Raw genomic sequence first — 21912 nt, 5'->3', positions numbered from 1 at the left:
ACTGTGCAATCATCAGCAAACATCCCCACTTTTTTGGGCCTTATGATGGAGGGAAGGTCATTGATGAAGTAGCTGAAGATGGTTGGGCCTGGGACACTGCCCTGAGGAACTCCTTCAGTGATGTACTGGGGCTGAGATGATTAGCCTCCAACAACCACAACCACAGAGTGTCTTGTAGATATCGATCATAACATTTTGATTTAGTTGAGGAGGTATCCTTTTGTTTTGGTATCACTTGATGCTTATTTTGGCTTCTCTTTAGTTTGATTGGACCATCCCATATTAGTGGTGCCCTAAAAGAGGCACTTGTAATGATTCTGGTTTGGTGTCCTTGGGGCAACCCAGTGTCAGCCTTATTGATCCATGGAAAAGGCCCTCAGTTATACATTGTTAACCTAATGATACACCCGGGTGGCCCTTCAATATTCTGGCTCTCTATTGAGCAAACAAACAAACTTTGGCATTGGTTCCCAACCAATCAGGGATGAGATTGTATTATTAGAGTGGTTGTGAGCTCCAGGAGAAGGCAATGAGGTTCAGGTGGAACCTCTTTAAAACTAGGGAAGGGTTCATGACAAATGTATGTTGGAATAAAGACAAAGAGGATAAGGAAATTGAAGGTGGACAGAGGAGAAATAGTTTTTAAAAATTTGGAGTAGTTTTAAGTGTACAATATTGTGTATTGAACACCCCTGATGCTGTACTAGGTTTTAGTAGAGGGATTCTTATTTGAAGTCTTTTAAAACGTGGCTGTTCTGGGAGCACAGAATTCTCTGTAGATACCAATGGTGGTGGAAGGGTTCATATTAACCCATGTATTTCCATTCTCTAGAATATACGTTCGGCTATCGGGTGAGCTTCAGAATAAAAGTTGTTGGATTTCAGGAGGTCTCAGTGATCTGACTTGTTTAATCTTGAGCGAGAGTCCTTTCTCCTGCTACCGAAGCCCAGGTAGCCTCGGTGGGCCTCTGGACTAAGATGGCGGAAGGCTCCAAGTATGAGATCCTCCGCGAACTTGGCCGGGGCAGTTACGGAATTGTCTACGAAGCCATCAGCAAGACTGGAGTCAGAGTGGCTATGAAGAAAATGTTGTGTGACTCTCCTGAAACCTTGGAACTGGCTCTGCAGGAGTTTTGGGCATTGAACAGCGTGAAGAAGCAGCACCCGAATGTGGTCTGGCTGGGCGAGTGCATTCTACAGAAGGACCAGACCGTCCAAAAGATCATCAAGGGAGTACAGGAATCTGAGAGCCACTTGCTCCTGATCGAGACCTGCCTGAAAGGGAAGTGCTGCTTTGATCCTCGGTCTTTGCACTTCCTGTGGTTTGTGATGGAGTTCTGTGATGGGGGGGATATGAATGACTACTTGCTGGGCAGAGGCCCTGACTCTAAGCTGAACAGCAGCTTCATGCAGCAGCTGAGCGCAGCTGTAGCGTTCCTGCACCTGAATCAGATCATCCATCGAGACCTAAAACCAGACAATGTCCTCATCGCCAGCAGCCCAACAGGACCCGTTTTAAAGGTGAGGCGATGGGCGTGTTCTTATTCCCGCAGGAGGTTAAAGACAAATTTACACAGCACCTTTCATGATCTTGGAACGTCCCAAAACGCTTCACAGCCAATGAAGTCAAGTCACTGTTGTAATGTAGGAAGCGCTGCAGACAGGTTTTTTAAAATGTATTCATGGGATGTGCGGGCAAGGCCAGCATTTGTTGCACATTCCTGTGCACAGCAAGCTCCCACAAGCAGCGATGTGATAATGACCAGATAATATGTTACTGATCTCAAGTTGAAGGATAAATATTGGCCAGGAACCGGGGAGCACTCCCCTGTTCTTCGAATAGCGCTATGGGATCTTTTACATCCACCCGAGAGGGCAGAAAGTTTGCCTCTCGGGCGGTGCAGCGCTCCCTCGGTACGGCCCCTCCCGGTGGTGTAGCGTTCCCTCGGTGCGGCCCCGGGAGTGTTGGCCTAGATTTTTGTGCTCTGGTCTCTGGTGTGGGGCTTGAACTCATTTACAAACCAAGTCATCCACCCTAGCTTTTCATAACCCCGTGTAACCTGACCACCTGATCCCATCACTATTGTCCAATTAGGTTTGAGTTGCTGATTACATCTAAATTTGCCATCAGGCCAAGGCCTGTACTTGGAATACTCCAACCATTGGTATAAAAACTTTAACCATTCACCCTGTGTAAAATACCTTGCCCCCATGAAACTAAATCTGTTTAATTGCTCCCATCACCATCCAAAGCCTACCATGAGCTACATCGACAGACCTGTCCCTAGTGCTCAGAATCCCACATTGAGCTATACCTACAGACCTGTCCCGAGTGCCCTCAGTCCCATATTGAGCTATACCTACAGACCTGTCCCTAGTGCTCCCAATCCCAGATTGAGCTATACATACAGACCTGTCCTGAGTGCCCTCAGTCCCACATTGAGCTATACCTACAGACCTGTCCCTAGTGCTCAGAATCCCACATTGAGCTATACCTATAGACCTGTCCCGAGTGCCCTCAGTCCCATATTGAGCTATACCTACAGACCTGTCCCGAGTGCCCTCAGAATCCCACATTGAGCTATACCTACAGACCTGTCCCTAGTGCCCTCAGTCCCACATTGAGCTATACCTACAGACCTGTCCCTGGTGCCCTCAGTCCCACATTGAGCTATACCTACAGACCTGTGTCTGGTGCCCTCCGACCCACATTAAGCTATACCTACAGACCTGTCCCGAGTGCCCTCAGTCCCACATTGAGCTATACCTACATACCTGTCCCTAGTGCCCTCAGAATCCCACATTGAGCTATACCTACAGACCTGTCCCTAGTGCTCCCAATCCCACATTGAACTATACCTACAGACCTGTCGTGAAAGCCCCACTTTCCATCCCGGCCTATTCTGGCCCTGCTCCTTTCTTTAAAACCGGCACTAACATCAACTCTTGCAGCATCAGCACAAGCAGCGGACCAGTGTACACCGGAGGGACTGGAATGCATCATCACCACTGGAAATTGAATTTTAATTTAAGTTTCCTTTCAAATTTGTTAATTTACAGTCTTTATTTTTTGTGCCCCTTTAAAAATGGGCACCTGGTTGACTTTTAATAGGTCATTGCCTATGATACTCAGCACAAGCAGTGGGTAAATAAATCGCACACTGATTCTCACTCCAGCATTAATTGTCCAATCACATATCTCGCATTTACATTAAAAGGAATGACTGTAAAATCCAGTTTATAAATTGCCGGCCTTTATAAATTACTTTCTGACTTACAATTGCTATGAATTTAAAACAAAACTTAATGTCTTTTTATATCTGGAGTATTGAGAAACATAGTTAAGTTCTGAGCTATTGCGCTGACTACAGTGGGACTTGTTGAAAACAGATTATAATATTTAACAGCTACATTTAATTGGTATTTATAAATTGGAAATAAATCTTTATTCTTCAATTGACTCTGACTCTGGCCCCTCCCATGGCCAATAAATGTTGTTCCTCTTGTTTTCCAGGTGGCTGACTTTGGTTTGAGTAAAATGTGCCACAGTAAAGACAGTGTGAACCAGTGCCAGGCATCTGCAGCGTGCGGCTCTGATTTCTACATGGCACCTGAGCTCTGGAAGGGCCAGTACTCTGCCAAAGTGGACATCTTCGCCCTTGGCATCATGTTCTGGGCCATGATCGAGAGAATCACCTTTAGAGATGCTGAGTCCAGGAAAGAGCTGCTGGGTGAGCAAGTGTCCATGCCAGGGTGGCGGGCGTGGCATTTACAGATTTCAGGCACCTTTGATCGGTGACCCACACATCCACAAGAGACTGGCCAACTCGCCTGCCATAGAGCCATTGCAGGCAGAGCAGCCTCCCAGCCCATGGCCAGGTGCTACAGGTGAAGGGATAGGAGTCTAAGGCATGATCATAGAATCTTACACCACAGAAGGAGGCCATTCAGCCCATCATGCCTGTGCCAGCGCCTTGGTAGAGCTATCCAATTAGTCCCACTCCCCCGATCATTCCCCATGGCCCTGTGAATTTTTCCTTTCCGATGTTGTCTAGTGTATAACAATGATTTAGACTTCAGTGTAGGGGGCATGATTAAGAAGTTTGCAGATGATACAAAAATTGACCATGTGGTTGATAGTGAGGAAGCAAGCTGTAGACTGCAGGAAGATATCAATGGACTGGTCAGATGGGCAGAAAAGTGGCAAATGGAATTCAATCTGGATAAGTGTGAGGTAATGCATTTGGGGAGGGCTAACCAGGAAAGGGAATACACAATAAATGGTAGGTCACTGTGAAATGTAGAGGAACAGAGACTTTGGAGTGCATGTCCATAGATCCCTGAAGGTAGCAGGATAAGTAGATAAGGTGGTTAAGGCGGCATACGGGATACTTTCCTTTATTAGCTGAAGTATAGAATACAAGAGCAGGGAGGTTATGCTAGAACTGTATAAAAACACTAGTTAGGCCACAGCTAGTGTACAGTTCTGGTCACCACATTACAGGAAGGATGTGATTGCAATAGAGAGGGTACAGAGGAGATTTACAAGGATGTTGGCAGGACTGGAGAATTTTAGCTGAGGAAAGATTGGATAGGCTGGGGTTGTTTTCTTTGGATGAGGGGAGATTTAATTGAGATGTATAAAATTGAGGGGCCTAGATTGAGTGGATAAGAAGGACCTATTTCCCTTCAGAGGTCAATAACCAGGGGGCATAGATTTAAAAATAATTGATAGAAGCATTCGAGGGGAGTTGAGGAGAAATCTTTTCACCCAGAGGGTGGTGGGAATCTGGAACTCACTGCCTGAAAGGGTGGTAGGGACAGAAACCTTCATCACATTTAAAAAGTGCTTGGATATGCACTTGAAGCATAGTAACCTAGAAGGCTACCGACCAAAAGATGGAAAGTGGGATTAGGCTGGATAGCTCTTTTTCGTCAGGCACAGACACGATGGGCCGAATGGCCTCCTGTGTGGTAAATTTCTATGATTCCAGTCTCTCTTCCCCCACCGCCTCCCCCAACACCTTTCAAGAGCTGCCAATACCTGGAAGTCCGTCACACAGGCGGGGGGATACCTCTGACAGCTTCACTGGATCGCTCATTAGCTGCACATGAAGACTACCAAGAATTCCCTTAAATTCAAAGTATCCATAAATGCTTAATGGAATCGGTATCTGGAAATTAATTCATGGGGAGATTTTGACTCATGGAATTGGGTGTCAGCAACGGGGAACTATCAGCATAGCATACTGCCCTTCCCGTTGTTTTCTCACATGCAGGTTGATGTCTTTTCCGAATGGGTCTATAGTTGTGTCTCTGACCTGCTGCAATGACCATTCTTTATGGTTCCTCCAGGAATGGAGATGTCACCTGAGATGCCTTTTCTGTAACCAATTTGACTCCAGTTGACCCGCGTTGTCTATGGGTCTCTGCGTTAATAGAAGTGTCAGATTAAAATGCCCTTGCCCTGACATACTATCCACATGCAGGCTGCTGACTCGTGGCTGAGGTGCTCAAAGGAAGAGCAGCAGTGGATGAACTTGCTGCTGTCCCCAAAGGTGTTCCAAAACAATTGTCCCTGAATGAATGGTCTGACCCCACCCCTTGCTGACCGGTCCACGCTGATCTTCAGTTGTATTTGCTCCTGGTTTCCTGCCTCCTTTATTCAGAGGGGTGGAAGTGAGGTATCTTGTGCTTTCAGCGAGCCATCCTGTCAATATTGCTGCTTTTCACCTGCTTTGCCTTCAGTGGGTGATAGTCTCAAACCACATGCACAATTGTTCTTATAAAACCATTTCTTGGAAGAGGGAGGGGGAATGAAGTTTTTAAAAAACAAAACAAAAAAAAAAAAAAACCTTTCAACCCATCAGTTTTACTCCATTGTGTGTCTGCAGTAGAAATTGGTTGGCAGGCTGTAACTGGTGGGGTACCGCAAGGATCGGTCCTTGGGCCTCAGCAATTCACAATCTACATCAATGATTTGGATGAGGGGACCAAATGTAATATATCCAAGTTTGCTGATGATACATTCCCACCCAGCTTTGTAAGTTGTGAGGAGGATGCAAGGAGGCTTCAAGTGATATAGACAAGCTAAGTGAGTGGGCAAGAACATGGCAAATGGAATATAATGTGGAGAAATGTGAAGTTATCCACTTTGGTAGGGAAAAATAGAAAAGCAGAGTATTTTTTTTTTAAATGGTGTGAGATTGGGAAATGTTGGTGTTCAGAGGGACCTGGGTGTCCTTGTACACGAATCACTGAAAGTTAACATGCAGGTACAGCAAGTAATTGGGAAAGCAAATGGTATGTTGGCCTTTATTACAAGAGGATTTGCATATAAGAGTAAAGCTGTCTTGCTACAATTATATAGGGCCCTGGTGAGACCACTCCTGGAGTATTGTGTACAGTTTTGGTCTCCTTGCCTAAGGAAGGATATACTTCCCATAGAGGGAGTGCAACGAAGGTTCACCAGACTGGTTCCTGGGATGGGGGGATTTTCCTATGAGGACAGATTGAGTAGACTAGGCTGATATTCTCTGGAGTTTAGAGGAATGAGAGGTGATCTCATTGAAACATACAAAATTTTTACAGGGTAGATGCAGGGAGGATGTTTCCCGTGGCTGGGGAGTCTAGAACCAGGGGTCACAGTCTCAAAATAAGGGGTCGACCATTTAGGACTGAGATGAGGAAAAATTTCTTCACTCAGAGGGTGGTGAATCTTTGGAATTCTCTACCCCAGTGGGCTGTGGCAGCTCCGTAGTTGAGTATATTCAAGACAGAGGTCGATAGATTTTTTGAATATCAAAGGATATGGGGATAGTGCAGGAAAGTGGAGATGAGGTAGAAGACCAGCCATGATCTTACTGAATGGCAGAGCAGGCTCGAAGGGCCAAATGGCCTACACCTGCTCCTAATTCTTGTGTTCTTAAATGGGCTGCAATTTCTGCAAAACTAACATGTCCCGAGTTCAGTTCGGAGACACCTGCTGACTGGCCAGAAAACGGCCCGCAACTGGATGCTGAGATTTCTGCACTTTGAAATGTTCGTATTTTATTTAACAAAAGATTTCCTGTTGAGTGATTTTAAAGTGTTTTTTTCGTCTTGTTTCCAACTAGATTGATTTTTGAACTTGCCGTCGTTGTAAAATCAGCGATGCGAATTGGCCACGCGTTATTTAAACCTCCCGATTCAATTCCACTGAAAAGGAAAATCGGGCGGTTTCTAGAGCGGCCCATCCTCAGCGTCAGTTCTACACCCGGACGGCAAGTTTCAAATCTGCCCCTAGGTGTCTTCAAATTGACAGAATGGGGAACAGCGCATTGTCGCTGAGCCGACAGCAAATGTCAACATTTGTGAATTAAGACACTAGAATTCTTTAAATGTTGAAGTTACTCAACCAGCTGATGTAAAACTAATATCTAATTAAACTGCAGCAACCTCCATCAGATACCAGCAAAAGGTGAGCAATCCTAACTCTCTGAGGAGGGGAGAGGTGAATGAAATACTGTAGTTCGAAGGGGTGTCCGATGGCGTCTGCCCGATCTAACCCGGGATGTTTGGGCTTGCTGTTGCAGGTACGTATTTTTCTCAGGGACGTGATTTGGTCCCTGTGGGCAAGGCGTTGATTGAGAATCCCAGTCTGGAGCTTCCAATTCCTATGAATAGAAAGAGGGCATTGAACGAAGATATCCAGAAACTTCTACGAGACATGTTGGCCTTTAACCCCCAGGATCGGCCAGATGCCTTTAGTCTACAGGCTCGAATCGAGCAAGTCATGTTCTCGGGAGCAAGGCCATCCCCCAAGATGTAGTGGTGACCACACAAACCTCTCCCTCCCTGCTGTTCAACCGGGAGATCGAAGTGAACGTATCCACAGGGACTTGGCGATTGGAACTGGCCTCGGTTTTAGAGGCAGCTGGTATTCTATTGGATGTTAAGTCTTGTGTCGCCACCTTCAATCGAGATGTACGGAACTGAGGTGCACATGTTCAGTATCGGTCCGCATTCATGGCTCGAGGGCAACTTTCCAAATATTTATTTGCCGGAGAAGTAGAACACCAATTTAACAGAGGGGGTAAAATTGTCCGTTTACTTTGGACCACGTTGGTCCTTTTTGTAGGGTGGATGGGGTTTTTGCACAGTAATTCTACTTTCGCTCTCTTTGCCACCCGCTGAGTTTAATTTTCACCCGCTAAGTGGTGGTGACTTGCTCGTAGGACCATGTTAGGGAGTCGCTGCTCATTACTGTACACCAGGATGGCAGTGCTAGAGCCATCCTTCACTGGGTTGGTAAAGGGCCAGTCTGCTCTGCTGGTTCCTCTCCGTCCCAGCCCAGTGTAGTGCAGCAACTGTACTGGGCACTCCGCCCATTGTTTATTTAGGTTTCCTGGGACCACCCTCGGCCCTCCCAATTACCAGATGGGCATCTAGTTGGCGGTGGGTGGGACCGGCATTGTGTCGCTCTGGTCTGATTGTGCTGTGTTGATTCTAGTCGAGTCTGCCTTGTGACTCTGGAGTTAACGGCAAACCAGGAAAAGTTAGAAAGCGAGTGTCCGTCAGTACTCTGAGAAATGGAGTCGATGTTTGGGGGCATAGGGCTCTGAAAGAGGGTCCCTTTTAATGTGTCCATTCTATTTTCAGATGCTCACGGACATTGTATATTTGCAGCGTTTTAGTTTTATCTATTAAATTATTTTTTTTCTCAGCGTGCAGATTCTGTCTACCCTGGATTCACTGGGACTGTGTAATTTCGGACATTCTCTGTTCATCTTTGGAACTTGACTGCATTTCCAGCTTGTGCCTGAGGAATGATGATCTTTCTGTGCTGAGTGACAGTCCTGTTTGAGAGTCTCATCCAGTCCCAGTCGCTGAGTCCCACAGAAACCACTTTGCATGCGGTAACATTCCAGGGTTCACAAGGCGTGGTAGATGTGGGGGATGTCTCCCTACTGGAGTGGGTACAAGGGATTCTCCTGAGGTTTGATGGAAGGTGTCCTGGTGGGTTTCAGTCTGCATCTGCAGTTCTGTGACTGACTTTAATGGTTAAATGCTACCTGTGTGTGTTGTCCCCACCTACCAGAGTACAGAATAGGCATTAACAAATAAAACAGCCTCCTTTTCTATCACCAGTGACAATCTGAAAGCCATTTCGTGTTAACCTCCCTGGGTGGGTATGTCCCTTTCTTTGTATGAGTCACCGTGTCTCACAGTCCAGCAGTCTCGCTATTGGAATTTCAATGAAGAACAAAAGGTTAGCAGCAAAAACTAGATATCAGCATCTATGCGTTAAATAAGACCGCTTGGATTCCCAAATTAACGATTCAATCTCAGTGTTCCTTCAGACTTTGCTGTCAACAGGACCTGTTGTCAGAATCTGAAAAATTCCTGCTCTCAGGTGAACATTAAAGATCCCATGGCACTATTTGAAGAAGAGCAGGGGAGTTTTCGTCAGTGTCTGGGCCAATATTTATCCCTCAACCAACATCACTAAAACAGATTATCTGGTCGTTCTCTTATGTGAAGTGCTTTGGGATGTCCTGAGGTTGTGAAAGGTGCTATATAAAGGCAAGATCTTTCTTGCTTTATGTGAGATGTACTATTTCTATAACTTTCTCACAGTAACTAGGGACTGTAAATATGAATCACTAATAAATCCAATAGGGAATTCAGGAGAAACATCTTTCCCCAGTGAGTGGTGAGAATGTGAAACTCACTACCACAGGGAGTGGTTGAGGCGAATACCATGGATGCATTTAAGGGAAAAACTATGTGAACACATGTGGGAAGAGTGATATGTTAAGGTTAGAGGAATGGTGGGAGGAGGCTTGTGTGGAGCATAAACACCGGCATAGACCAGTTGGGCCGACTGGCCTGTTTCTGTGCTGTAAATACCATGTAAAACTATGCAGGGAGTGCTCACTCCAAGTCAACTGATCCTGCACAGAAACAGAAATACTGTGCAAAGGTGGTGTTTGAATTGAGGGCTGTAAGTGAGAGGTTGGCTTGAATAGGTACAAGGTTAGCTTGTTATCATTGCCAATGAATCAAATGGACGAATGAAGTGCCTGAGTATTTAATACAAATTCAAGTCAGTCAGTTTGGCTAGTGTGGATATCTATGACCTATTAAACAAAGTCTGGAGTGAAGGGGAGGTGGTGGTGTAGTGGTTATGTCACTAGAACTAGTAAGCCAGAGGCTCAGTCAAATGCTCCGAGGATATGGGTTCAAATCCCACCACGGCAGCTGGTGGAATTTAAATAATGGCGACCATGATACCATTGTCGATTGTTGCAAAAACCCATCTGGTTCACTAAGGCCCTTTAGATCTACATGTGACTCCAGACCCACAGCAATGTGGTTGACTCTTAATGCCCTCTGAAATGGCCTAGCAAGCCACTCGGTTGTAAACAACCGCTACGAAAAACAATAAGAATAAAACCGGACGGACCACCCGGCATCGACCTCGGCACCGGAAACGACAATGACAACGGCAAAGTCCTCCTTACCAACATCTGGGGGCTTGTGCCAAAATTGGGAGAGCTGTCCCACAGACTAGTCAAGCAACAGCCTGACATAGTCATAATTACCAAATCATACCATACAACCAATGTCTCAGACATCACCATCCCTGGGTATGTCCTGTCCCACGGGCAGGACAGACCCACCAGAGGTGGTGGCACTGTGGTATACAGTCGGGAGGGAGTAGCCCTGGGAGTCCTCAACATTGACTCAGGACCCCATGAGGTCTCATGGCATCAAGTCAAACATGGGCAAGGAAACCTCCTGCTAATTACCATCTACCGCCCTCCCTCAGCTGATGAATCAGTACTCCTTCATGTTGAACACCAATTGGAAGAAGCACTGAGAGTAGCAAGGGCACAAATGTCCTCTGGGTGGGGGACTTCAATGTCCATCACCAAGAGTGGCTCGGTAGCACCTCAACTGGCCGAGTCCTAAAGGACATAGCTGCCAGACTGGGTCTGCGACAGGTGGTGAGGGAACCAACAAGAGGGAAAAATCTACTTGATCTCGTCCTCACCAATCTACCTGTTGCAGATGCATCTGTCCATGACAGCATTGGTGGAAGTGACCACCGCACAGTCCTTGTGGAGACGAAGTCCCATCTTCATGTTGAGGATACCCTCCACCGTGTTGTGTGGCACTACCACCGTGCTAAATGGGACAGATTTCGAACAGATCTGGCAACTCAAAACTGGGCATTCATGAGGCGCTGTGGGCCATCAGCAGAATTGTATTCAACCACAATCTGTAACCTCATGGCCCGGCATATCCCTCACTCTACCATTACCATCAAGCCGGGAGATCAACCCTGGTTTAACGAAGAGTGCAGGAGAGCATGCCGGGAACAGCACCAGGCATACCGAAAAATGAGGTGTCAACCTGGTGAGGCTACAACACAGGACTACTTGCATGCCAAACAATGGAAGCAACATGCGATGGACAGAGCTAAGCGATCTCACAACCATTGGACCAAATCAAAGCTCTGCAGTCCTGCCACATCCAGTCGTGAGTGGTGGTGGACAATTAAACAGTTAACAGGAGGAGGAGGCTCCAAAAATATCCCCATCCTCAATGATGGTGGAGCCCAGCACGTGAGTGCAAAAGACAAGGCTGAAGCATTTGCAACTATCTTCAGCCTGAAGTGCCGAGTGGATGATCCATCTCGGCCTCCTCCTGAGGTCCCCAGCATCACGGATGCCAGTCTTCAGCCCATTCAATTCACTCCATGTGATGTCAAGAAATGGCTGAAGACACTGGATACTGCAAAGGCTATGGGCCCTGACAACATTCCAGCAATAGTACTGAAGACTTGTACTCCAGAACTAGCTGCGCCCCTAGCCAAGCTGTTCCAGTACAGATACAACACTGGCATCTACCCGGCAATGTGGAAAATTGCCCAAGTATGTCCTGTCTACAAAAAGCAGGACAAATCCGACCCGGCCAATTACCGTCCCATCAGTCTACACTCGATCATCAGCAAAGTGATGGAAGGTGTCGTCGACAGTCCTATCAAGCGGCACTTACTCAGCAATAACCTGCTAACTGACGCCCAGTTTGGGTTCCGCCAGGGCCACTCAGCTCCTGACCTCATTACAGCCTTGGTCCAAACATGGACAAAAGAGCTGAACTCAAGAGGTGAGGTGAGAGTGACTGCCCTTGACATCAAGGCAGCATTTGATCGAGTGTGGCATCAAGGAGCCCTAGCAAAACTGAAGTCAATGGGAATCAAGGGGAAAACTCTCCATTGGTTGGAATCATACCTAGCACAAAGGAAGTTGGCTGTGGTTGTTGGAAGTCATTCATCTCAATCACATGACATCACTGCAGGAGTTCCTCAGGGCAGTGTCCTTGGCCCAACCATTTTCAGCTGTTTCATCAATGACAGTCCCTCCATCATAAGGTCAGAAGTGGGGATGTTCGCTGATGATTGCACACTGTTCAGCACCATTCGAGACTCGTCAGATACTGACGCAGTCCGTGTCCATATGCAGCAAGACCTGGACAACATTCAGACTTGGGCTGACCAGTGGCAAGTAACATTCGCACCACACAAGTGCCAGGCAATGACCATCTCCAACGAGCGAGACTCTAACCATCTGCCCTTGACATTCAATGGCATTACCATCGCTGAATCCTCCACTATCAACATCCTGGGGGTTACCATTGATCAGAAACTGAACTGGACCAGCCATATAAATGCTGTGGCTGCAAGAGCAGGCCAGAGGCTGGGAATTTTGTGGTGAGTGTCTCACCTCCTGACTCCCCAAAGCCTTTCCACCATCTACAAGGCACAAGTCAGGAGTGTGATGGAATACTCTCCACTTGCCTGGATGAGTGCAGCTCCAACAACACTCAAGAAGCTCGACACCATTCAGGATAAAGCAGCCCGCTTGATTGGCACTCCATCCACCACCTTCAACATTCACTCCCTCCACCACCGGCGCAGTGTGTACCATCTACAAGATGCACTGCAGCAACTCGCCAAAGCTCCTTCAACAGCACCTTCCAAACCCGTGACCTCTACCACTTAGAAGGACAAGGGCAGCAGACGCAGGGGAACATCACCACCTACAAGTTCCCCTCCAAGCCACACAGCATCCTGACTTGGACCTGTATCGCCGTTCCTTCACTGTCGCTGGGCCAAAATCCTGGAACTCCCTTCCTAACAGCCTTGTGGGTGTACCTACACCATATGGACTGCAGCGGTTCAAGAAGGCAGCTCACCACCATCTTCTCAAGGGCAATTAGGGATGGGCACTAAATGCAGGCCTAGCCAGCGACGCCCACATCCCATCAATGAATAAAAAAAAATTATTTTGGCCCAGCAAACTCACACTCCAGTGCTTATTTCCCCTGCCACCCCCACTTCAAGGAATATAAGGGCTGATTCCCCAATGGGAGGACAGAGCGCTTCCAAACTCTGTAGCTGTCTACTACCCGCCCCGCCCCGCCCCCCCCCCCCCCCACACACACAACTAAAGTGTCATGTCTATATTCACTGTCAGATCTGTCACCTGCACATCTGGATCCATATTCACCTGTCGCCAAGGAAGAGGATGCTGCTATAGACATAGTAAAGGAGGAGGTAGTGGAGATACTGGATAGGATAAAAATTGATAGAGTAGGTATTAGAAAGGCTGGCTGTACCTAAGGTAGATAAGTCACCAGGAGCAGATGGGATGCATCCTAGGATGTTGAGGGAGGAAATTGCAGAGGTACTGGCCATAATATTCCAATCCTCCTCAGATATGGGGGTGGTGCCAGAGGACTGGAGAATTGCAAATGTTATACCATTGTTCAAAAAAGGGTGTAAAGATAAACCCAGCAACTACAGTCCGGTCAGTTTAACCTCAGTATTGGGGAAGCTTTTAGAAACAGTAATCGGGGACAAAATTAACAGTCACTTGGACAAGTGTGGATTAATTAAGGAAAGCCAGCATAGATTTGTTAAAGGCAAATTGTGTTTAACTAACTTGATTGAGTTCTTTTGAGGTAACAGAGGGTTGATGAGGGTAATGCAATTGATGTAGTGTACATGGATTTCCAAAAGGTGTTGGACAAAGTGCCACATAATAGGCTTGCCAGCAAAGTTGAAGCCCATGAAATAAAAGGAACAGTGGCAGCATGGATACAGAATTGGCTAAGTGATCGGAAACAGTGGTAAACAGTTGTTTTTCAGACTGGAGGAAGGTATACAATGGTGTTCCCCAGGGGTCGGTTCTAGGACTACTTTTCTTGATATATATTAATGACTTGGACGTGGGTGTACAGGACATAATTTCAAAATTTGCAGATGAGACAAAACTTGGAAGTATAGTGAAGTGAGGAGGAGAGTGATAGATTTCAGGAAGACATAGGCAGGCTGGTGAAATGGGCGGACACGTGTCTGATGAAATTTAACGCAGAAAAGTGTGAAGTGATACTTTGGTAGAATGAAGAGAGGCAATATAAACTAAATGGTACAGTCCTGAAGGGGGCTGCACGAACAGAGACCTGGGGGGGGGGGGTCTGTGTGCACAAATCGTTGAAGGTGGCAGGGCAGGTTGAGAAAGCAGTTTAAAAAGGCTTACGGGATCCTGGGCTTCATAAATAGAGGCCTAGAGTACAAAAATGTGGAAATTTTGATAAACCTGTATAAAACACTGGTTTGGCCCCAACTGAGTACTGTGTCCAATTCTGGACACACTTTAAGAAGGACATGAAGGCCTTAGAGAGGGTGCAGAAAAGATTTACGAGAATGATTGCAGGAATGAGGGATTTCAATTACATTGATAGACTGGAGAAGCTGGGGTTGTTTGCCTTTGAGAGGAGATTTGATAGAGGTGTTCAAAATCATGAGGGGTCTTGATAGAGTAGATAGAGAGAAACTGTTCCCATTGGCGGAAGGGTCGAGAACCAGAGAACACAGATTTATGATGATTGACAGAAGAACCAGAGATGACGTAAGAAAAAACTTTTTAACGCAGCGAGTGGTTATGATCTGGAATGCACTGCCTGAAAGGTGGGTGGAGGCAGATTCAGATTCAATCGTGGCTTTCAAAAGGGAATTGGATAAATAGCTGAAGTAAAGAAATTTGCAGGGCTACGGGGAAAGGGCAGGGGAGTGGGACTAGCTGAAGTGCTCTTGCAGAGCCAGCATGGGCTTGACAGGCCAAATGGCTACCTTCTGTGCTGCAACCATTCTATGATTCTACCTGCACATCTGGATTTACATTCACCGTCAGTTCTATCACCTGCACATCTGGATCTATGTGTCAGGTTTCTTTGCACTGTTATTTTAAGCACTATTTGGAATCTGGGACTGGCTGCCCCTCAAACAATCCTCTGTTGTTTGTATTGTGGGCTGGCAATTTTGCACTGGGGGAAGCAAAGAACAGACACACCAGAGGTTGTCAACAGCTGGACCTACCCTACTCAATACATTTCTTGGAGTCAGTTAGAGGGTTAGGGAAGGGGAAATACTGCAGAAAAGTAAATTGTAATTTTTTCCCCCATCAAATGCTTTATGTTGTACACTAGATTATATTGCAGAATTTCATCTGCTTTTGACTCTAATACTGAAGGTTAAAGCTTTCAGTGATCAGCAAAAAAGCAGCATCTCTTCAATGACTGTGAAACCAATTAACCACTTGTCCATTGAAGGTACCAGCAAACCAATCTGGGTGTTTCTTCACACAATGCGAGTCAGTCTCACCGGCCCAGTAAATTGATGGGTGATTCACTCTCTCTATTGTGGACATTCAGACTAAACAATGGAAGTGGAAATTGCTGAAACTTTCTGGAGAGAATTGCATGGCGTGCTGCTCTCCAGCTGGAATATCCACACAATCGATCCCCCGCTGACTGTGTAATCTGCACTTAATAGCCCTGGTTTGTATTTTATGTCAAGGATTATTGTATGCAGCATCTTGTTTCTTTTAGAAAATTCATTTTCCAGACCAGCTGATGCATTTTCCATAGAGAAATTACAACACAGTCAGAGGAACATAATTCTGAAAAGAAATATTCTTTTTTGTAAGACCTGAAAGGATTTCTGCTGCTGTCTGACAGAGCCGGTGTGTATTAACCTGTCAATTGACTCATGGTACCATAACCAAGCACTGGGCTGGAGAGCAGTAGGAAGTGACACCATCAGAGCCACATCATTTGGCGCCACTGTGGGAGTGGAAGAATTGAGAACTCCAGGCCCGGGCTGGATATGGGGCAATGGGGGTGAATTTCCTGAATTTCCTCAGAACTTCTCCCTTTCCACCTCTGTAACTCTGTCTGAAGGTGTGTTTAGAAACGGCGAGAAAATTCACCCCAATAGATCTGCATCTGGCCCGTATCGCACATTCGATTCCATTCGGGGAGAAGGCAGCCCAGCGGCACCGTCTAAGGGAAAGGATAGGGTTGCCAATTCTGGTTGGATGCATTCCTGGAGGGGTCATCACATGACCGCCTACCTCCAACCACCCCACCCCCACACTCCCACCATTGGTCGCCAAACACACCCATCTTAGCTACTAAACAAGAGTTAAAAGAAAATGAAAAAAAAATGTAACGCCCCTATGATTTTTCTCCTGGGTTGTTGCTTGCAGCATATCCTGGCGATTAATCTTTAATTCCTGGAAACTCCAAGACAATCCTGGAGGATTGGGAATTAAACCCGACACCCTATCACCCATTTCTAGAAATGAGTGAAAAAGTTCAGCCATTCAGGTATTTTTTGTTGGGGGCTGGGGGGAAAGAGAACCTATATCCAGCCCCAAAACAAGAGGCTTTCTATGTTACAGACGCTAGTTAAAAATAGCAGACCTTAAACAAGCTGTTTTGTCCTTTACAGTAACATCGCTTTGACATTTGTCTTTTCACATCAGAATAGTAACCAAACTCCTCATTGCGACCACATCACCTGCCCTCCTTAAAGTACCTGCACTCTGGATTCTTAAAGAAACAAACCTTTCAAAATAATCCCCAAGTCAGTTCACCTTCTGCAGGTGAAAAGGTCAACATTAAAACATGTGACAAAGCTCAGAAACTCAGAACATGAAGTAATCTCAATGGTGAGGAAAGGTTCAAATCACCTTTCCATCCCAATCTTGGGGAGGGAGGGGGCTGGGCACGGCGGAGAGGGGAAGGGGGGCTGGGCGCGGCGGGGAGGGGGCTGGGCGTGGTGGTGAAGGGGGAGGGAGGGGGCTGAGTGCGGCGGAGAGGAGCTGATACAGGCTCCCACTGTTAGCTTGCACCCTGCCACTAAGACATTCCCTTCACTATATCATTTCCTCACTGCCCACGTTTTCTTGTTATTTTGTTTTCCAGTGAGTGAGTTAATGTTGTGATGAATGGGTTTCCCTTTGGTGCAGTTGTGTTGTAATAAAATGGTTCTGGGTGTGAGTTCTTGGACAAATTGCCTCATTGGTAACAAATGTACATCGTGTTATCTAATAAAAGGATGTATTTGACAACTAAGTGCTCAGGCAAACTCTCATTGGTCATCTGGGGCAATTTTAGTTGAACATAATTAGACAATCATGAAGAACATCATTGGAATCTAATAGACAACAAGCAGCAAGCTGGAGGGAAATGGGCAAAATAGAGAAAATAACGATTCAAGCAATTAAAGGCAGAGAGCAAACAAAGCTTAAAAGGAGCAGCCGCCTTAATTTGAGAAGCATTACCGGTGGGATCTTTAACCAAATGGCACCGGCACTGGCCCCAGCAACAGGGCCGGTGCTGAGGCCAGTTGGAATCTGAGTTGAGGGAAGCAAAAAGGGAATGAATTGAACCCTTTACTATTTCAACTCAAAAATAATTTTTTCAAAAGAAAGTTAAATCTTTATTAAAAAGTACTGAAATTTAATTCAGTTTGCATTTGCAATCTTGGCATAAACTTATCAGAATTTCTCTTTTTTTAAAAGTTATGCAGCAAAACTTGATCTTTGCCGTTGAACCACACTGTGCGAGAGAAGTCCTCCGCATTCTACACACTTGTTTCAGGACATGCTTGCACAGATTTATTGCACCGTCCCAGGTCTAGCTACAATCTCAGCTGTGGGATTGTCCAGAGTGGACTCACCTCTACAGCCCATTATGCAATTTTACGTTCCAGATTGACTGTATCTACGAGTGACCCTACTTGAGCCTGTAGACAGGACTCCAGCAGATCAATTCTGGAGCCACTACCCATTGTTCCTGGCTCAGGTCAGAAAGGGGGTGGGGGGGGGGGGCGTCCGTCGATGAAAAGTGGGGGTGGGGGGGTCCTGTCGGAAGGAAGTGGGGGGGGGGCAGGGGAGGAGTCATGTCGATGGGAAGTGGGGGGGGGGGGAGGGAGTGGTCCTGTTGTTCAGAGGTACTTGTCCCTTTGTGTACCCCATAATTTTTAGTCCAACAGCTCTCCTACTACAGGCCAACTCACTTGGAGGTCTCCTGCATGTTTACTACTACAATGCAGGGAAATACAAGTAAACCTTTTGTAATAAAATTCTTCACCTTAACGTATCGTTCTTTTTTGAAACCATAAAATAGACAACTCTCCCCTGTTCATTGACGAGCAAAATACAGGTTTAATTTCTTAAAACTAGAAGTTTAAAATTTTAAATACATTTTCAATTGTAATGGTATTTTTTGCAGGCTCTCCTGTTCTCAATGGAGTATTCCACTGATGATTGACCAGTTAACCTGCGACATCATCCAGTGGAACATTTGATCTGAAAGGAGTGGGGCGCAGGGGTAACATGGTTTTTATAAAATAAAACTGTAAACTGATTGAGGAGTTTAACGTTTTGAACTCCATCTCCTGTAATCGCCTTCTGCTGTCGAGTTACCCGGACACCCATTAACTAGTGGAGTGCTGACCATTAGAGCGGTCACAAAACAACCCATCGGCATACCGAGAGGTTTGGCCTTTCAGCCTGGGTAGGATCTTATGGAGGGACAGAAGGCAGTTCACCGTACAGAAAAGGGAAGGCCAGAAAATTACTTCGCACTAAACAGAAAGTCAGACAAAGGGCCACAGCTTCAAACCAGTAAATGGTAACGGCAGGAAGCTCTTCATTACAAAGGGAATGATCCGTACATGGGATGGGCTCCTAGTGGAGGCAAAAACCCTGGAATCATTTAACAACTGGATGCTGCAATGGAGGGGGGATGAAGTAAGATGGGCCGATGGGCCAAATGGCCTCCATCCACCATTGTCTTGTGATAATGCAAATCCCTCCTTGAGCCGGAGGTATATTTTTATGACGTGGACAGCCCAAAATTGCAACAGAGGGTGAAGCCTGATCGCAATCCTCATGACAGAGTGTTAAACCAATAATCAATCAGCAGTTTCAGTTCTCATTTGCAATGCAGACAAGCCACACTGCTCGTCAAAACCAGTACAGAAATCTGTGGTTCCGCAGACCGGGATCGATGGGGTCAGAAGCTGAACTGGAAAGTAAGACCCCGTAAGGTGCGACGTAGCAAAGTCATTGTTTATTGAGCAAAGCCTGCTATGGTCAGGATTTTCATATAGCATCCTGTTCGACAGCTGCCAGGAAGTGAAGGAGCTCAGTCCAGATGTTTGACCATGTAGGGCCCTTCCAATTCGTAACCAATCTTCCTGTAGTAGTTCCTTGTACCGACACCTGAAACAAAGGAAATCATGTGAATAGAAATTCAGGAAGAGACCACAAGTCTCATCACAAAACAAGGTTAAAGATGGCAGGGCAGGTGGTGTGTCGTAACTGCAGCATGTGGGAGTTTGTGGAGAGCATCGCGATCCCGAGCAACCACATCTGCAGTAAGTGCCTGCATCTCGAGGAACTTGGGCTCAGAGTTGTTGAGCTGGAGTTCGAGCTACAGACATTGCGATGCATCAGGGAGGAGGAGAGTTAACCTGGACACTTTGTTCCAGGAGAGTCACACCCTTTAAGTTAAGTAGTACTTTAGAGTTCGTCAGTGGTCAGGAACAGGAGGGTGTGACTGTGAGTCAGGCAGGTATGGGGACCCAGGATGTCATGATGGAGGAGCCTCAGCCCTTGAACTTGTCCAACAGGTACGAGGTACTTGCTACCTGTATGGATGAGGAAAAGGACTGCAGGGAGGATGGGCAAACTGGTACAGGGGGCCATCCAAGTGGAGGGAGAAGGAAGGAATGTGGTAGTAGTAGGGGACAGTATAGTCAGGAGGATAAATACCATTCTCTGCAGCCGCGAAAGAGTCCAGAAGGCTGTGTTGCCCGGTGCCAGGGTTAAGGATATCTCCTTGTGGCTGGAGAGGAACTTGAAGTGAGAGGGGGAGGATCCAGCTGGCATGGTCCATGTAGGAACCAACGACATAAGTAGAACTTAGAATGAGGTTCTGCTGAGGGAGTTTGAGAAGCTGGGGTCTAAATTAATAAGCAGAACCTCAAGGTTCTCTGGATTACTACCTGAGCCACGGACAAATTGGCATAGGGTCAAGCAGATCAGAGAGTTAAATGTGTGGCTCAAAGAGTGGTGTGGGAAGAAGGAGTTTCAATTCATGGGGCACTGGCACCACTACTGGGGAAAGAGGGAGCTGTTCCATCGGGACAGGCTCCACTTAAACCGGGCTGGGACCAGCGTCCTGGTGAACTGAATAACTAGGGCTGTAAATACGGCTTTAAACTAAAAAAAAGGGGGGAGGGAGGGGTCAGGTGAAGGGAAATTTAGAAATCTAAAGAGAAAGGTCAAGGCAACAGTGTAGCGATTTGGTTAAAAATAAGCAGAGTGTGACAGGAAGGCACAGAGTTTAACGGTAGCAGTGCAGCAGAGAATAAGGTCAAAGCAGGGAATAATGGTAACATTCTTTAATAAAGGCTCTTTATCTGAATGCACAAAGCATTCGTAACCAGATAGACGAACTAGTGGAACAGAGATAAATGGGTTTGATCTAATAGCCATTACAGAGAAGGGGTTGCAAGGTGACCAAGGTTGGGAACTAAATGTTCCAGCGTACTCGATGTATCAAAAAGACAGGCAGAATGGAAAAGGTGGGTGGGGGGGGGGGCGGGTGGTAGCCCTGATAATAAAGGAGGATAGAAGAGAGAAAGAATCTCGGCTCGGAAGATCAGGAAATAGAATCAATATGGGTGGAGATAAGGAATAACAAGGGGGAGAAAACTCTGGTGGGAGTAGTATATAGGCCCCTTAACAGTTGCTATACCATTGGGCAGAATATTAATCAGGAAATAGTAGGAGCTTGTAACAAAGGTTATGCAATAATCATTGGGGACTTTAATCTTCATATAGACTGGACAAATCAAATTGGCAAAGGTAGTCTGAAGGACGAGTTCATGGAATGCATTCAGGACAGTTTCCTGGAACAATACGTCATGGACCCAACCAGGGAACAGGCTGTTTTAGATCTTGTATTGTGTAATGAGACAGGGTTAGTTAGCAATCTCATAGTAAAGGATCCTCTGGGGCAGAGTGATCATAAGTTTGAGAGTGACTTGCCTAAGTCCGAAACTAGTGTCTTAAACTTAAATAAGGCCAATTACATAGGTTTGAGGGGCGAGTTGGCTCAGGTAGATTGGAAAAATAGGTTAAAAGGTATGGTGGTACATAAGCAGTGGCTAGCATTTAAAGAAATATTTTATAATTCTCAACAAAAATACATTCCATTGAGAAACAAAAACTCCACGGGAAAAGTGATCCATCCGTGGCTAACTAAAGAAGTTAAGGATAGCATTAGATTGAAAGAAGCAGCTTATAATGTTGCGAAGAGTAGTAGTAAGCCTGAGGATTGGGAGAGTTTCAGAAACCAGCAAAGGATGACCAAAACATTGATGATAAGGGAAAAAATAGAAACTAGCAAAAAATATAAATACAGATTGTAAGAGCTTCTACAAGTATGTAAAAAGGAAGAGAGTTGCAAAAGTAAACGTTGATCCCTTAGATGCTGAGA

General features: G+C 46.1%; 2 protein-coding genes across 3 annotated transcripts in view; one reads left to right on the top strand and one right to left on the bottom strand.

The window, feature by feature from the left end:
- The first annotated feature begins 528 nt into the window (after positions 1-528).
- LOC147112410 (serine/threonine-protein kinase PDIK1L-like) lies at positions 529-8798 on the top strand. 2 transcript variants are annotated; one of them, XM_085996642.1, is made up of 4 exons: positions 531-1521; positions 3515-3731; positions 7434-7459; positions 7575-7709. In XM_085996642.1, exons 1-4 carry the CDS (start codon positions 979-981, stop codon positions 7623-7625), a joined length of 837 nt encoding a protein of 278 aa, XP_085852768.1. In that variant the 5' UTR covers positions 531-978; the 3' UTR covers positions 7626-7709. The 2 variants fall into 2 exon arrangements, with proteins under 2 accessions (XP_085852767.1, XP_085852768.1); XM_085996641.1 differs by lacking the exon at positions 7434-7459 and having other exon boundaries at positions 529-1521; positions 7575-8798.
- Positions 8799-18546: 9748 nt separating this feature from the next.
- The window catches only part of elp3 (elongator acetyltransferase complex subunit 3), a 157986-nt gene continuing 154620 nt past the window's right edge, over positions 18547-21912 (bottom strand). Inside the window, exon 15 of the mRNA XM_085996640.1 lies at positions 18547-19628. Coding sequence (XP_085852766.1) covers positions 19552-19628 — 77 coding nt within the window. The 3' untranslated portion in view covers positions 18547-19551. The remainder of the gene's footprint in view (positions 19629-21912) is intronic.

This window comes from Somniosus microcephalus, chromosome 9 (assembly GCF_052327205.1).
Source record: "Somniosus microcephalus isolate GS21.2 chromosome 9, FLI_Smic_1.0, whole genome shotgun sequence".
Taxonomy (NCBI): Eukaryota; Metazoa; Chordata; class Chondrichthyes; order Squaliformes; family Somniosidae; genus Somniosus; species Somniosus microcephalus.
This window is presented reverse-complemented; position numbering and strand designations above follow the sequence as displayed.

Coding starts and splice junctions, on each gene's coding strand:
- LOC147112410 (XM_085996641.1), top strand. CDS start 979: ATGGCGGAAGGCTCCAAGTATGAGATCCTCCGCGAACTTGGCCGGGGC. Junction 1,522..3,514: donor CAACAGGACCCGTTTTAAAG/GTGAGGCGATGG, acceptor CTTGTTTTCCAG/GTGGCTGACTTTGGTTTGAG. Junction 3,732..7,574: donor GTCCAGGAAAGAGCTGCTGG/GTGAGCAAGTGT, acceptor TTGCTGTTGCAG/GTACGTATTTTTCTCAGGGA.